This window comes from Chelmon rostratus, chromosome 7 (assembly GCF_017976325.1).
Source record: "Chelmon rostratus isolate fCheRos1 chromosome 7, fCheRos1.pri, whole genome shotgun sequence".
Classification (NCBI taxonomy): domain Eukaryota; kingdom Metazoa; phylum Chordata; class Actinopteri; order Chaetodontiformes; family Chaetodontidae; genus Chelmon; species Chelmon rostratus.
The window spans coordinates 21,966,441-21,982,479 of NC_055664.1; the positions used below are offsets into that span (position 1 = coordinate 21,966,441).

At 42.4% G+C, this 16,039-nt stretch overlaps 1 protein-coding gene across 1 annotated transcript in view; it reads right to left on the reverse strand.

The window, feature by feature from the left end:
* robo2 (roundabout, axon guidance receptor, homolog 2 (Drosophila)) overlaps positions 1-16,039 on the reverse strand; it is a 151,271-nt gene that overhangs the window by 11,836 nt on the left and 123,396 nt on the right. The window contains exons 19-23 of the mRNA XM_041941398.1: positions 14,074-14,116; positions 9,928-10,067; positions 8,883-9,155; positions 2,569-2,728; positions 188-451 (exon numbers count right to left, since the gene is read on the reverse strand). Coding sequence (XP_041797332.1) covers positions 188-451; positions 2,569-2,728; positions 8,883-9,155; positions 9,928-10,067; positions 14,074-14,116 — 880 coding nt within the window. The remainder of the gene's footprint in view (positions 1-187; positions 452-2,568; positions 2,729-8,882; positions 9,156-9,927; positions 10,068-14,073; positions 14,117-16,039) is intronic.

Consider the following 16,039-nt stretch of genomic DNA (forward strand, 5'->3'; position numbering starts at 1 on the left):
AGGACAGGATGTATAGTAAGCATTTTTGAATGACAGCAAGACATATATTATTAACTAAAACAATATATTTTTATTGATAGATGTAAATTGCATATTTAAAGAATGTCCTTTAACTACAATAAAAACTAGGGGACCACTAAAGATATGAGTAAAAATGATGCAACTGTTTCAATACTGCAGCGTTTACCATGTCTGCTTTGCCATGTCCATTTGGTACGCTCTGGTCAGTTCATCCAAATGGGCCTGGAGCATGGGCTGCATCTCGTCCCGGGGAGAAGGGGTGAGGGTGGCTGTGGACTGTTGACCAAAGGACACAGCAGCCGGGGAAGAGGCAACCCCTCGGATGGGCGGGGTGGGGACCCTCTCCTCCTCTTCCTCCAGCTCATCCTCCATTCCCTGGTGGAGATAGGTCTGCACAGGCATGGGCGGGCCCCAGCCATCACTCTCATACCTGACAGAAGAAGAGACGTTTACTGCACAAACGTTCTCACAGTCGATGTGTGGAACTGTGTCTGCAATCTTTAGTTTGATCTAGGGCTGCAACAAACAAATATTTTTTATTATTGATTAATCTAGATTAGTCTCTCAATTATTTGATCAATCCTTTTGTTGGTAAAATGTCAGAAAACATTGAAAAATGTCCAAACAGTCCAAAACCCAACTCACATTTAGTTTTCTTTCATATTTGTATGACAAAATCAGACACGAACGGCAAAGACGATCAATCCATTATCAAAATTTGACCTCTACTCTTATCACCTAGATTTTAGCTAGTTTATTTAAAAACTTAATGAGAAAAAAACAAATGGACCGAAGCTGAACTACAATAAGGTGTGTGATAATGCCAGTATCTATAAATATAAAAGGTTACTGCAACAGTAGGGATAGCATACAGCGTAATAATATAAACGTTTAATGAGAAATTCCTGTATACATGGATTAGAGCTTTGTGACCTTGTCCAACTTTTGTTCAAATTTGTTATACGACAGTCCTGAGTGGAATTATGGAGGTGGTCAGGCTTCACTTCCTCATAGCTGTGCTTATACATGCTGAAATAATACTAGCCATAAAGAAAATGTTCATTAAAGAAATTTGTCAGTGCACACTCCATAGGACATAACTGTTTTAATCTGCTGCCATTAAGAGCAGCCTCAGATTTACAGTGCACAGGACTCTTCATTTGCCAGACAGCCTATTAAAGCGGATGACTCTCCCAGATTGGATATGGGAATGAGAGGACATCGCACCTACTGGACCAAAGACAGAGACACACACTAACATTTAGACGAGCCTCTGTCACTTTGTGCCTACAGTAGAGTGTGCCTGTTGATTTCACTACGCTAAATGAAACATTAAAAATGTGACAGCTGATCTTAAAAAGTTGTGTAATTAATGTATAAACAGACAAAAGAAGAGATCGGTGCTGCATCAAACATGTGTAAGAACTGTGGCAGCTGTTTTACATCTACTTCAGACTCAGAGGTGGATAATAATCTGCAGGTAGAAATCCCCCGCTCTGTCTGTCTCGCGTTTCTCTTTACGAAACAATGCAATTATGATTTTTTTCCTCTGTGGAATTCAGCAAATAGATGAATCTGAAACCATCTGTGTGTCTACGAGCCAGTGGCAGCAGGAGACTGCTCGAACACTGTTTTACTTCCCCTTCATTTATTTTCAAGTCATGAAGCCATCCCATAGATTGAAGACAGGATCGGCAGAGAGTTTGATCTGCAGCCATCTGTGTGTGAGCTTTTGTGTGAGAGCTTGTGTAAGTGAGTGTGTGTGTGTGTATCTGGCTGCCTGTGGAGATTATACACACATCGATCCTTCACTTTTCTCCAGATGTACAGTTGTACAGTAATTAGCAGCAGAGAAAACAGAGCTGAGGCCTATTACACACAGAAATGCATTGTGCTGCTCATAGATTCTCTACGACTGAGGTAGTCAGAGGAGGAAACATAGAATGATAGCAATAAGGGAGCTCAAGTGCATATACAACAGAGATAGCAATTATATCATTATGTCATTCTGCTTCATCTTCTATATTTAATTGCTTTGTACTGCTATTTTACAGTATTCTGTATCTGAACCCACTTTTTAAAAAAATATAAACGTAAGGCTAAATTGAGCGTAAATAAAAGCTGCGTAACCTTTAAATGCCTGGGTGGAAACACACAAGTCAGAATTGAATTGGACCGTATTGCATGATTTGTTTTTAAACTGGAGGCTGTGTATATATTGGGAGGAGGTCCAGACGAAAATTGAATTGGCTTGAAGTGTCTATGAAAATAAATGAGAAAGGTATTGACAAAAATCTGGAAAGCTCATTTTGCATGCTCTTCTGATTGGGTCCCTCCTTACGCTCATCACTTTCTTGTGTTCTTTCAAGATGTGCCAACTGCCAGGCTTAATATAACATCTGATCATGAGGGAAAAAGCTTAATCCTGCACTGAAGAAAAAAATAAATATTACAGCAACAATATCATTGTCATATATGTATAGAACGCATTATTTGCTCATATCTGAACAATGTATTCATGTTTGTTGACATAGCTTGCAGACATACCCTCCTCCGTCATGATGCTCATTGGGATAATGGTCCATCTCAGTGCCAGGGAGGGGGTGTACAGGGGGAGGGGGCAGGGGAACATTGGCCCAGTTGGACCCATTGGCTTTACAGGGTTTGGAGCCCGCCTTGGTCTTCTTCTTCTTTCCTCCCTTCCCACCTACAAAATCAAGCGATGCATTTAAGAGCCACAGTCATTGAAAATTAGATTGTAAAAGAAAATCAGTTAAAAACTAAAACAGAAGTGGGACAGCATCAGAAATTACAGTTGCTGCTTTTGCAGTGATAAAGGAGTAATTTAAAGAAGCTCAACTGAATTCAAACACGCTACAGATCCTGTTGGACTCGGTTTCAACACACCCTTGGAAAGTCATACAAAATTTCAAACACAACATTTCAATGGGCTCCTGCCTGTCAGTGCTTATGCTGAAAAGCTCAAGGTTGCCTGATGAAAAGCATGCTTCCATTGATTAATTGGCTGAAAAGACTCGAATCTCCATAGAAACAGGAGAGAACGGCAGTAAACGAGGCAGAGGCAGACCTTTGTGCTCCACCCATCCCTCAGTGTCCCCTTTAACACTGGGCTTTGGGTTCCACAATGAAATATCTCACTTCGCAGCATCATCATAATGAATGGCTTGTGTAGTGTCAGTGTGTCCCTAATGGAATTCACTGAGAGTCTATTACTACTTTCATTTCTTTTATTACACCGGAGAGCCGCTAACCCCATCCATTTCAACTCATATCCCTCCAACACCAGATTCTCCTCTGTCCCATCCATCTTTATAAATCTGCCAGCCAGGTCAATACCGGCTTTTATACGATTTGATCACTGTGCAAGAAAGATCTTTTTTCCCCAAAACACATTTGACTTCAAGCCCAAATGTGTTTTTGAGTTGAAGTGTATACAGTGTACACACAGTGGAAACTGGTGGAAAATAAACTCATATTCTAGTTCTCTTATTCTGAAGCTTATCAACAAAAACACAAACTACATATTCAGTAAAAAAAAGTCACAATTTCCTTAACCTAAAGATATTCAGTTTACTATCAAAAAAGACAAACACAAGCAGCGTATTGTCACAAGTGAGAAGCTGAACCAGGGGGTGATCTGCATTTTTGCTGCAATAAATGACCTTAACCTAAAATTGCAGACTTATTTCTGTTAACAAAATGATCAATCAATATCTGATATTTCATGGCTGCCTAATATATCAAAATATAGTTTAAAAGCAACTAATAAATGGTAGTATAGCTACATGACACATATTCTGAACATCATTGCTACAATACATGGATAAGGAAGTATGACAAAAAGACATGATTCATTCATGTAGAAAGCTGAGATAAGTAACACCTGTTTGATCTACTGGGCGTAAGGTGTCTTGCAGTGGTAAATTGTGACGTTAAGTTTGTACATTGATGAGGCAAATCAATAATAATCACAACTTTTTCACCTCTCAATACAAGTAACATTCAGGATCATGAGACTAAAAACACACAATAATGATTTTAAAATGCTTCTTAAACAATGAAAATGGTGAGTGGATCCCTACTTCATGCTAAGAGTGAGTAGTACCTCAATTCAGTACAAAATCTATACTTTGTCATGGCAGACACTAAAATTAACGTATGCACAATCAAGTTTTGGCCTTCTTACATCCCATATTGTCTCACTATTTTTAGCCAGTCTATCATACTGCATAGCATCTCCATGTTGTGTAATCCCATCCTATAGCATTAATTTTTGAGCATGGAGATTTATTAATATATAACTGCTCTCTCATGTTTCTTAGATGTGCACATGAGAGGGAACTAGGAAGACATACTGTACAGTATTTGCGCATATAAATCCATCTGTGGTAGGCTGAAGAGCCTCTTAAATCTCAATCCAGGAAATACCTCAAACTGACGTCACCAGCCACATAGACTAGTGACAGCCATCTTTGAGAAACTCTCTTGAACACATTTGTATCTGTCATCTGTTGGTTAGCCTTCGCTGCCAAAGGCCTGTAATCACTTTTCCCAGTGCCACAAAAAAGCTGCCAATACTGCATCTTGTGCAATGTAACATCATGCACTCCAATGTAATCTAATAAACTGCCTTGACTGAGGCACAGCAAAAAGTACATCACTGTCATCGAAAGACACACACAGTACAGAAGCAATGAGGTGCATTGCTATTGATTTTCATGGAAGCCAGATGGCAGAGAAATAATAAAAAAAAATGTGCAAAATGTTTTAAGTCCAGAAAAGTCTGATAATGTTGCCATTATAAGTCTTTTACCAACAAGGAAAACAAAAAATGCTGGGGCAGGGGAGGAAATATCAGGCTTGAGGAGACAGAAGAGGTGTCAGAATAAGATTAATAAAGAATGGAAGTAATAAAAGAAACAACTGTAAGCCCAAGGCAGGCGCACCACAGTGTAAGTATAGTCTGAAAGTAATTGGGTTTCCTAATCGTACCTCTGGGCGACGCTTAACTTTTACCAATAAATGGTGAGCTGACGTGATTGTTCAATCATCCTTAGTCCATCCACACAACACCAGCTATCAATATTGTAAATGAGCCTCTTCTAGGGAAGGATGGTCTGGCACTGGAATTACAACAGCTCACCCCAAATATGAAAAATACAGAGCGAGGCTGTGGCTAGGAGCTATACAGGAATTACACAGCGAACCCATCTCCTCTGACAAAACTGGGCCTCTCTTCAAAGGCAAACTCATACTAAATATAGATTCAGCGTTGGGTATTTATACGCAAGGTTTGGGCGCTCCCAGCCTATAACTGTAGGGCTGCATAGCCTTGAGCTTGCTTTGTTTTCATTGGGTGCGTCAGTGCTGAGGGGGAAAGCCACAGAGCAGAGACTCGAGAAAGACTATGCAGCCAGATATAACTTCTGAGTGGGAGAACCGTCTCAAAAAGGACATGAAAATAACTGAAAGTCATGTATCATCATTTTTTTTTTTTTGCTAAAAAAACCCACAACATGTTACGTAATGAGGTGCGAAGCAACACACATGGAGAGTGTGGGAGCACAATGTGTCACACACAACCTTGGACTTCCCATCATCCCGGAGCTTCACAGAGTGTGAGGGGACTGCGGGAGCCCTCAGGGTCTCAAACTGCTACAGAAAACCCAGAAAACACCAGCTACCTCTTTCTCCCCTACACTAAGAAAGGTTTTAATGAGCAGCTTCACGTCCCCAGTGGAGATCCATCCTGCCATGAAAGCTGCTCTATTTCTGTTCCTTTTCATCCTGCTCTCCTCCTTCAGACCTGACATCCTTTATTCCTTCCATCTCCTCCGAGGGAGAGCAAGACACTGGAGCTTCGACTTGTCCCCTGTTCAAATGCTGAGTTTGCTTTGGGTGAAGTCTGAATCAAATTTTGGCTTGTACAGATTCCCATCACTGTTGTAAGATATACAGTATATACTATAGAGCAGGCATGTCCAAACTATTCCACAAAGGGCCATGTGGCTGCAGGTTTTCATTCCAACCAAGGAGAAGCACACCAGGCCAACCAATCAACATCAAGGGATCACTGAGTTATCAGCTGAAGACTGAGATCAGCTAATTAAGCTGGTGTGCTCCTCCTTGGTTGGAACGAAAACCTGCAGCCACACGGCCCTTTATGGAATAGTTTGGACATGCCTGCTATAGAGTATAGGATAAAAATATAGTCAGAGACTCCTCTTAGTGCTTATCTCTTGTTAAGTATCTCTAGTTAAATATATAGTCTTATTTAGATATTTGTTACCATTAAAGATGCATACAGTATACATTACTGTAATTGTATATTTTGATATGGACTGCTATGTAAGGGTGGGTGGAAGGACACAGACTGAGGTGACTTCTTAAAACAATGTATTTTTCACTGTACATCAAATGCATCAATATTCTTTCTTATTTACTGAACTGAACTTACTGAAAACCTGATTCAAGAAATAGTTCAACATTTTGTTAAAAACCCCTATTTACTTTCCTGCCCAGAGTCAGATGAGAAGATTTAGCTTAGCTTAGAAGAAAGCCTGGGACTAGCCTGACTCTGTCCAACCATAACAAAATGAACCAGTGGTTAAAGTTCAGTCATTTCTGTTACATCTTGTTTTTTCAATCCGTACAAAAACTGTGGTTTTACAGGAGGTTAAGTGCTGGTAGGTGGATTTTGTTACCTTTGGACAGAGCCAGGCTTGTGGTTTCCCCCAACTTCCAGTCTTGATGCTAAGCTAAGCTAACAGGCTGCCAGCTGTAGCTTATTTAGTGTATAGAGGCGACAGTGTTATCGATCTCCTTATCTAACTCTCAGCAAGAAACGTATTTCCCAACATGTTGAGCCACTCTTTCGAAGCATATTTTCTGACATATTATACTGTGCAGGGATCTTTTTTGTTAATTATGTTTCCTCCTCATCTCATGAAATTATAACAGCATGTGCCAAGCCCAGTCCGGGCCCTCAGTAACCTTCGTGTCTATGGGAAGAATCTGCCTGTAAGGCATGGCCACTTCACATCCTTCTTTCCAGCCCACTGTGTGCCAGAGCATTGAATTAGAGACCAGTTAAAGCAGTGGCTTGTAACTAGATAAAAGAGGAGAGTGGAGGGGAGGCAGGCAGAGGGCTGCCTTGGTGTCCTATAAATGACATTGTAATTCTCTGAACATGGGTTTTAGTGTAGTCAGCCACCATTAGGAGAAGAGGGAAAAAGGGAGGTATTTTTGCCACTTTACCCAGCCAAGCATCTCTAATGGTGTGTGTGTGTGTGTGTATCGTCTACTCTGTCTGAAAGACTCCCTTTGCCCCTATTCCCGTCTGCTCACTCACACAGTGAGAGACAAAGCCTTTACGAGGACCAGCAGCGATGGCAGAAACCCAGCATTAGCACTTGCAGCCATATCCTGTCCTGAGATCATAGTATTATTCTTTCTCTCTGATTTAAATGCCCTGTTTCTTTATGCTCCAAAAAGCTGTCGACTCCTATCCAATATCACAACATGGCTGCATACAGTAGTAGCTATTGTACTCAGAACCCCATAGAAATAAAAAAGAAAATTAGAGTACACACATGTAATAAACTGTAAGCAGTGGGAACTGAGTGAGCAGAGCATCTCTGGTGAGGTAGAGGGACTGTGTTCATAAAAAATCTCTTTGATGTCAGGTTAGTACATGCAAATAACAGATCAATAAAGCAATTAAGACATCAGTCAATCATAAAGTCAAGCGGCAGAACCCCAGAGAGAGTCCCAGCGTACTTTATAAGATTCTCTTCTGCGTAAACCAACCTGAGAGACTGCCGCTTCGCTCTGAGCTGTTGTGAGAGCTGGTGGTGCTGAAATCTTGTGATTGGTTGTGTGGTATTCTATTAGACAATCCTTCGGCCAATCGGTAGTCAGGAATGAAAAGGAGGGCTACAGTGGGGGTTAAAGGGCAAAAATCACAGTGGCATCAGGTGTTTGGCAGTTAGCACAAGCACATGCAAACATGCAGTTAGAGCATTGAGCAAGCAGGACATATTCAGGATTCATACATTCAACAGGGAGCACTTGTTCAACCTCTCATTCACTTTGATTTGTGTGCAACAGACAATACATTCGCAGGACAAATCTGATTTGTTGTTGATATGAAAAACATAGCACTAATCTTTCACAAAAGTCTTTTCAATTCATGAAATTGGATGAACGAGTCAATAGTGGAGATTTTAATTCAATATTTGTCCCCCCTTAGAGAGATATAATCATACAAAATCATACCTCTTAAAATAATGCCAAAGAGAAATATGTAAAAACTACAATTAATCAGTTTTAGACTGTTGGAAAACGAGATCATAAATATGTATAAGAACACAGCCGAGAACACTTATTACACCTTAAGTATGAAACTCCGGCTTTAAAAAATCCTGCATCAAATCCAAGGTAATTAATTTGGATTATTTTCTTAAATATTAGTCAAGCTAAAATGGACTGGCAATTACTCTGAACCTGAAGGAGGAGTGGTACCACCGTGAACACCTGGCAACAACTGTACTATTCCTTCGTGAGATGTTTATTCAACCTTGGAGTGAAACCAAGAGGATGTCTGCTGGGGGAAAACGACTCTTTTTAAGACAAACTCCTCCCAACCACAGTGGGTTTGGAAAGGCTTCAAATACTTTTGGTGGAAAAGTTTAAATTCTGAATAGCCATCTTGTTGCAACTGTAAATTAGTGGCTTGATCTCGGTTAATTCACTATCATACATACTCTAAAAACACTTGTGAAGGCAACAGCATCCCCACAGACTGCCGTGAGCCCACTCACTGTCTCACTGTGACTTACTGTTGTTGCAGGAGTTCTTGTCAGGCAGGGAGTACCCCAGGCTGGCCATCTCCTGCTTGGCTTGGAGCGAGGCCTTCCACTGGGCCTCGGGCAGGTCCACGGCCAGCTCGTGGATGCTGCTGGAGTGGAGGATCTGGGTGGTGGCATAGGGAGTGGCCTGGGATGTTTGGCCAGGGCTGTTGTAGTTGGCTTTGGTTGTGAAGTCTATGCTGCTGTAGATGGCTCCGTCGGAGAGCATGGTGCCCGTCTTATCCCCTTGCCCAGTGGGGAGATCTGGAAAAGAGGAAGAGAGGAGATTTGTTGTCCTCTAATATAAAGAGAAGAGCACAATCTTTGTACATCAGACCTTGAGTGACCTGGGATTCAAGTTCATGCGGTCCTGGAGTGTTTTGGAATCACAGTCTGGGTTTTTCAGTTTAGCTCAAGTCTTAAGAAACAGCATTTAACAGGTTCAGCTCATTCTCCTCCAAATGTGTGGATATCTCACTCTACTCATTTCTCTGTTCATATACATGAGGGATCATGCTGCTGCTCTGCATGTGTGTGTGATGACAGAGGAAGAGTGGGAGAGAGAGAGGGGGAGCTCGGGAAACAGCGAGCAGGCTTTCTCCGTAGTGCATGGTTTGCATGCCCAGTGAAGGGGAGATGATGTAGAGCCGTGGCGGAAGTGTCCGCATCTGCGCCAGTCAAGCTGCGCCTGTCCTTCACGACTGGCTGCTCAAGACCATCCTTTCAAACACCCATCCACCCCCTGCTCCTCTGCCCGTCTCTCCCCTCACATTCTCTTGCTCTGAGGTATGGGCCATGACACCAGGCTGGATTATTTGCCATTACTCAGCCTGGTGACAGTGGAGGCCCTGCTGTTAATGCTCTAGCTGTCCTCTGCTGTGATATATAAATATACACCCAAACACACAAGGAATATGCATATATGCATGCATATATGTGCGTGATGAACAACAGCAGCGTCTGTAGAACAGAAAGGAAGGCAGGCCATCGTCGTTCATCTCTTGTGGCGCCTTTGTCACAGCACTGGGGAGAGCACCGGGACACTCACCTCCTCGGCCAAAGTTACTCAGGTCATTGGGTCCCCCGGAGCTGCTGTTGACAGGCAGGCTGGTGGCTGGCCAAGAGTCCGCTAACCAGGGGTAGCCTGGGTCACTGGCATTCAGCAGGCCCGGCCGGCTAGGCAGAAACACATATCAAACATAAGCTGTGATATTACATAAATACTAAAGATTCTTTGTACATTACTATGCATGGTTTAATTCTGCATTATATTACTGGATTCAGAAATAATAAACAAAAAACATGACACCAATCAGCACAAGCACAAGACAATAAGAAGGTAAAAAATAATCCAACATATGTTTAAATGTTAGTTCTTACACAAGAATGTGTGTTTGCGTGAGATAAGCTTGCTGTAACCCACTGGGGCTAATGAAACACTTCCGAGATAGGGGAAAATACTGTACGGATAAATTTCTTCTCCCACAAAGTTGGAATTCCTTCAGGCAGACACAGCCCTTTATCTCTCTGTTCCTCCTGCTGTGTCTTTGTCACATTCCCTGAGTTATTAATGCAAAATCACACTGTGGAGACACTAATGCATGCATTTGCTCTCAGCACACATGTGCACCCACATGTATACTGCTTCCTTATTCATTAATATCTTGTTCATTCTGCTGTGTTTTTCCCATCAACCCCTTGTGGTGATGTCCAGACATTCTAAATCTTATTTGATGAGACGTCAAACCTCAGTTCGAGCCCCACCATGCTGCCCTGACCCACTTGTGGGATGCCTGCATATGGGAGAGGGCAGCTCCATTTAACAGGTGTTGTGTCCCTCCTGAGGGGGTTAGACCCATAAAAAGCAGCCATTAAGACTTTAACCTGTCATGGGTGACTGCTGGGAGGCCATTAGGGCCACTTTACTGTACAATCACGTCTGAAGCTTGTTACCATGGGTAACACAGATGGTGTTAAATGAGAATGAGAGATGGCATTAAATGCCTTTGTTAATGTGGCACTTAATTGATACGTCATGCCCCACTTTGCATTGAAATTGATTAAATTCCAAAGAAAATTTAAGAATATACAATCACTAGTTTAGCTCAGTAGAGGAAGGAAACAAACACATTTTAAGCAAACAAAAGTATTACAAGTACTTTGATTTTATTCATCTTTCCCTGAGAAATCACACCCTGCAATGGTCAGACAAGCTCCACATGTGATGAAATGGATGGCGTTGTCTTCTCAGAAGCACAGCATGCCCTGCTGTCAGCACCCGGCAGTGCTGTACATAGCAGAATAAAGATACATATGTGCGCTCTGAGAGGCTGCGGAGCACGGTAGTTAGCAGTCAGGCATTCCTGATGGGGTTTTTTGTCTTTGCTCCAGTGTGTTGGTGTGTTGGCTCTGAGGGACCGGGAGAGAGTCAAGCCCTGAGGACAGGGGCAGGTAATGGGCGTGCTGCAGACAGTCTCTCCTTCAGCCACAGGTTCTAATGAGAGGAGCCATTCCACAGAGGAGAGGAGTCCAAATGAACTGCAGCCCTGGCAAGCTAAGAGCCCTCGCTGTGGTTTCTGAATGCCAAAACAGGCCCTCGGGGGAGACAAGTCATTCAAATTGATGGCTGTGCATCAGACAGATGCACTTTTATGGGGTAATACATCTCGCTCCGTCCTTCCTACCTCTGTTTCTAGCTGCCATGTTCCCCCGCTGCCATCATTCTCTCTCGCCACACCATCTTTCCCTAACCCTATTTTCCTTTATTTTCCCCTTATACACCTCCACCTCCTCTTTCTGCCCCTCCTCTCTGCCTCTTGTGTGCTTAACATCTGTCAGACTAAAAATTTCAAGCAGCTGAAAAAGAAGAGGACATTATGTTTACTATAGCAAGACTCCAATACAAATATACACCATCTAAAGTAAAAAAAACATGCCTTTGTCCCGTTATTTGTCTCACTTGTCCTGTGTGCTCCAACGAGTCCTCCCCCAGCCCATGAGAGAAAGACCATTTGAAAGACAAGAATCTGACAGTGGAAATTGTTGTGTTGTCCTTGTATTTATCACACAGCAGTATTTCTGCTAAGGATAATTAGAATAAGACTGATTTCTTCTTCCATGTGTGCGTGTGTGTGCAGGCGGGGGTTGGACACCAGGTCATATATCTAATGAAAAGTCAACACCTAACTTTTAATCCCTGCCCAGCCTGGGATGGATGGTAACCTTGGCCGATAAAATTTGATTTGGAGCGTTTCGTCTTCCTGTTCGAAATTTCAGTTACTTGTGATGGGTAGGAAACCATAAATACTGCCAAAGATGCCTGACACTGAGCTTCTCATAAATAAGCCAAGTGAGAGATATTAATTCCAGGGCAACTTCATAAATCAGGTGCTTATGGCCCTGCAGACGAGTGAATGGAACTTGGATTAAAAGTCCAGACATTTGCTAACACTTAGAGCAATGGGAAACACAGATTGCTTTCTAGATGAACTCTCAGGGAACATGCTGTCATTTAGCATTCAGATCCTGGGATGTAAAAGAATCTCCATAGCAACAGTGTCAGTGAAACCTGTTCACTGCAATGCTCAGCCCATTCTCCCCACCTATAGGAGTGAATCTGCTTTGCTAAAATATTGATCAGTGCCAAGATAGGAAGTTATTACTACCTCCTAATTACCATCTCCCTATTGGCAGGGGGATAAGGAATGAGCCCTTATCGGCTTTTATCAATTTCAATTGAGCAGCCAAAGTCAAATCGTGCAGGTCTACCAATCTGCAGCCTATTCATCTTCCATGAATCATTTATTTTGTGATCGATTAAGTGTAATTGTTCAGTCAGGGCAATTTGGCAGCAGCCAATGAGAAACTGGAAACAGACGCGGCTTCATTTGCTATTGTCTAATTAATGCAATAAACATCTCATGTAACAAATGAACACATTTTCCTCTGATACTCTGCTACACATTTTCACTCTCAGGGCAGATGGGCAAGTTGCAACATCTGGGATTTGATGGCACTAGAGTGACTAACGGATCAGAGGCGCATGTTAGAATAAGAGTTCCAGACTGCATCCTATTCCAGTGTTGTGAAAATTGTGGCAGTCGCTGCTACTGACTAAAGATATGACAAATATAGAGGACCGCAAATACAGACATTTCAAATCCCATTCGCTGGGGTGAGAATCAGACCCACTTATGTGGAAAATTGAAGGAAAAACACTACAGCAGAAAGTAGATGAGAAAAGGCATAGCAAGTAGCGTGGCTAATTCATTGAGAGCATGCTGGCAGCTCACAGAACAATATAGGCAAAATTGTCCGTTGTGGCATCCAGCGTACGCACACAGAAAGGGGAAAAAATGAAAAAAAAATAAAGGCATAAATATAAAAATGCTGCAACCAGACTGCAGAACAGACACATTCCCAAAAGCCCAGAGACACACAGGGTCAGATTTAGTTGGCAATCTCTCGTTGAGTGTTTGAGATCTGGAGGCTTTACCTAGTCAGGTGTGATAAGCAGTAGATAGACAGAAGCCCGGGATTCTCAAGGGAGTCTCTTGAATACCCACAAAGGCTCAGTAACTGGTGTCATTGAGATGTGCCCCAGTCTCTGTAACCCCTCTCTCGTTCACCAACACACACTGAAATGGAGCAGGCTGTATGGGGGTGCAAGCGGGGTACCTCCACACATCTCTCCCCTGGGTAATTATTTTTACATTATTACATGTGCTCAGATCCCAGCCGCCCACGCAAGGTGACAGGCAAATTTATCACTCCAGAGGGCTTCTGGGTTGCCTGTAGCCAGCAGCGGAAGATAAATGACAAAATAAAAGCACTCTCTGCTTAAATTGTTTCTGTTAATTCTGCTGAGGAGATTTATGAGTTCATCTATCGATGCATGAACGGAGATGTGGTAGAAATGTATATTTGCACGCCGGTTTGCATGGCAGGCACACAAACAGGTATTGGTTATCTATCAATCTATCAGTCATTTATCAGTGTTAGAATCAAAAGCAGCTCGCTGTTGACTTGATGCGTGACTCTGGAGGAAAAGGCTGTGCTGAGACATGTAAAGCTTAGGACAAGGAAATGAAATAATGATAGCAGAAAGATTTTTTTTTCATTTCCTTGTAATATTACACTCAAAAATTGATTAGCATTGTTTTGTCTCTGGTGGGTAACTCACCTCCCATTGCTCATCAGACCACCATCAACTCTCTGGAATGTCACTAAAGTCAGGAATGAAAGACAGAGAAAAAAGATGGAGGAAAAAAGACAAAGCCAGATATTAAGTTTTCGTTTATAATACATAGTAAACAACCAGGATTTATTCCCACAGTTAAGATGCATTCTTTTTTAGTATTGTCCAGTTTGCCCTTCATCTGTTCACTTTTTCTTACACAGATAGATAGTTGATGGATTCACTAAGGGATGCAGATGTCCCTCTGCGTCCAATGCCTTTGATAAAAATTAAAAAAAAAGTGCAATGATGAGGATTGCATATTGCTTTGCTTTGCATAAGTGGAGACGTCATGTGTTCCTCAAGGACAAGATGCCTGATGAGAGGCAAAACTCATTTCATCTTTCTTATTTTGCTGCTGAGTTATTATCAGATTTGTGATTAAATCTCAGCCAAAAAATGATTAGAAAAGGCAGAGGGCTCATTAATCACGTTGAGTTTTCTATCTGCAAGCGTCGAGGCTGAGTTACTGATCCTTCAGCAAGCAGGGCTCCCCAGAAGCCATACATGTGGGCCTGTTCCATTACAGTGATCTATAGAGAACAAGGGCCGCGCTCTTTGTCAGCGGCTAGTAAAACTCCATGGCTCAAAGTGAGAGACGGCTGTGAAGGATCCGTTTCATCTCTGTTCAACGACCATGATGACAAAGCAGCATCGAGAGTTCTGAGCATGTAAGAACTTCAGTAGATCACAGGAAACACAGGGAAGCAGCAAGAGTTTTGGAAATCACCGCTTACCGATGAGGGAAAAAAAGAGCTGGTTTACTCAAGAGAGAGAAGGAGAGCTGTTGGTAATTTGGCTCATTTGTTCCACAGATGGAGATTAAAGAGAGAAGGAGGCTGAACATTCCTCCTCTCTTTTCTGTTTCTTTCAGGCTGATTCCACTACAAGCCCAGGCATGGGCGAGAGAGGGGGCTTTTCTGTGGGTGACGTAGTAACTGAGATGACACGGAGAGGAAACTCCCACATTAAATTACAAAGGCTGCAAACAGGATGTTTTAATGCATCATCAACATTACCTAAGCTCACTTAATCCAATTTGCTCTCTCATGGACAGAATTAGAGGATTTTAAACAAAAGAAACAATTTAAAATGTGTCTAGCGTGCACGTTGGAGCGGTCGATAGTTTATTTACTGCTTTAAGGTTTAAGCAGCTGAATAGCAGCGAGTGGAATTAAAATACTGCTCACAAAAGTTTTACACAGATAAAACAAACACTGCAGGTCTGCCTGAATAAAATATAGCTTTGACAGCTCGAGACAGAGTTGGCATTCCTTATTCAGTCATAGCTAAAGCCATTTCTCTTTGTTCCACCACCAACAAACTTGCATTAGAGAATTCTCTGTCGTTTGAGAGAGGACTGACAGGAGAAGGAGGTGGAGTTGAGGGGAGGCTGTGCAGCGGGGAGGCCTCTGAAGTCCCTATCTGTGCTCAGGCACATTTCTGTGCTGCTGTGGAATACTTTTATGTTAGCCAGAGTGACACGGCGGCATAGCTGTGCTTCTCGCCTCCGTCTTCCAGATAAGCACTTTCTCCAATATGAATACAGATTAATCCCCTTTAATAAGCATTAAGGGGGGGTGGACATAATCAGCGTATAAAAATTCCATCAAATCTCCTTCCTGCTGGCCGCGTGCCTCAACAGCGTAGTGATTTACCTCTCATGTACTGACGGCTTTAGGAGGCTGAGACAGGACACTCTCGATACATCAACTAATTGTCAATACAGAGAAGAGCAGCACTGTGAGACTCTTCAGCAGCACTCTGGCTCGTGTTCTAAATATCACCTCACTCTAACTCTATAATCTCTGCTGCATTTGACCTTGTTTTGTGCTTTCCACTCAGAACTCTTTTAGTGAGATAACCTGCTTCCTCTCTGGCTTCTCTGAGGTGTGCTTGCAATTTAAAACCA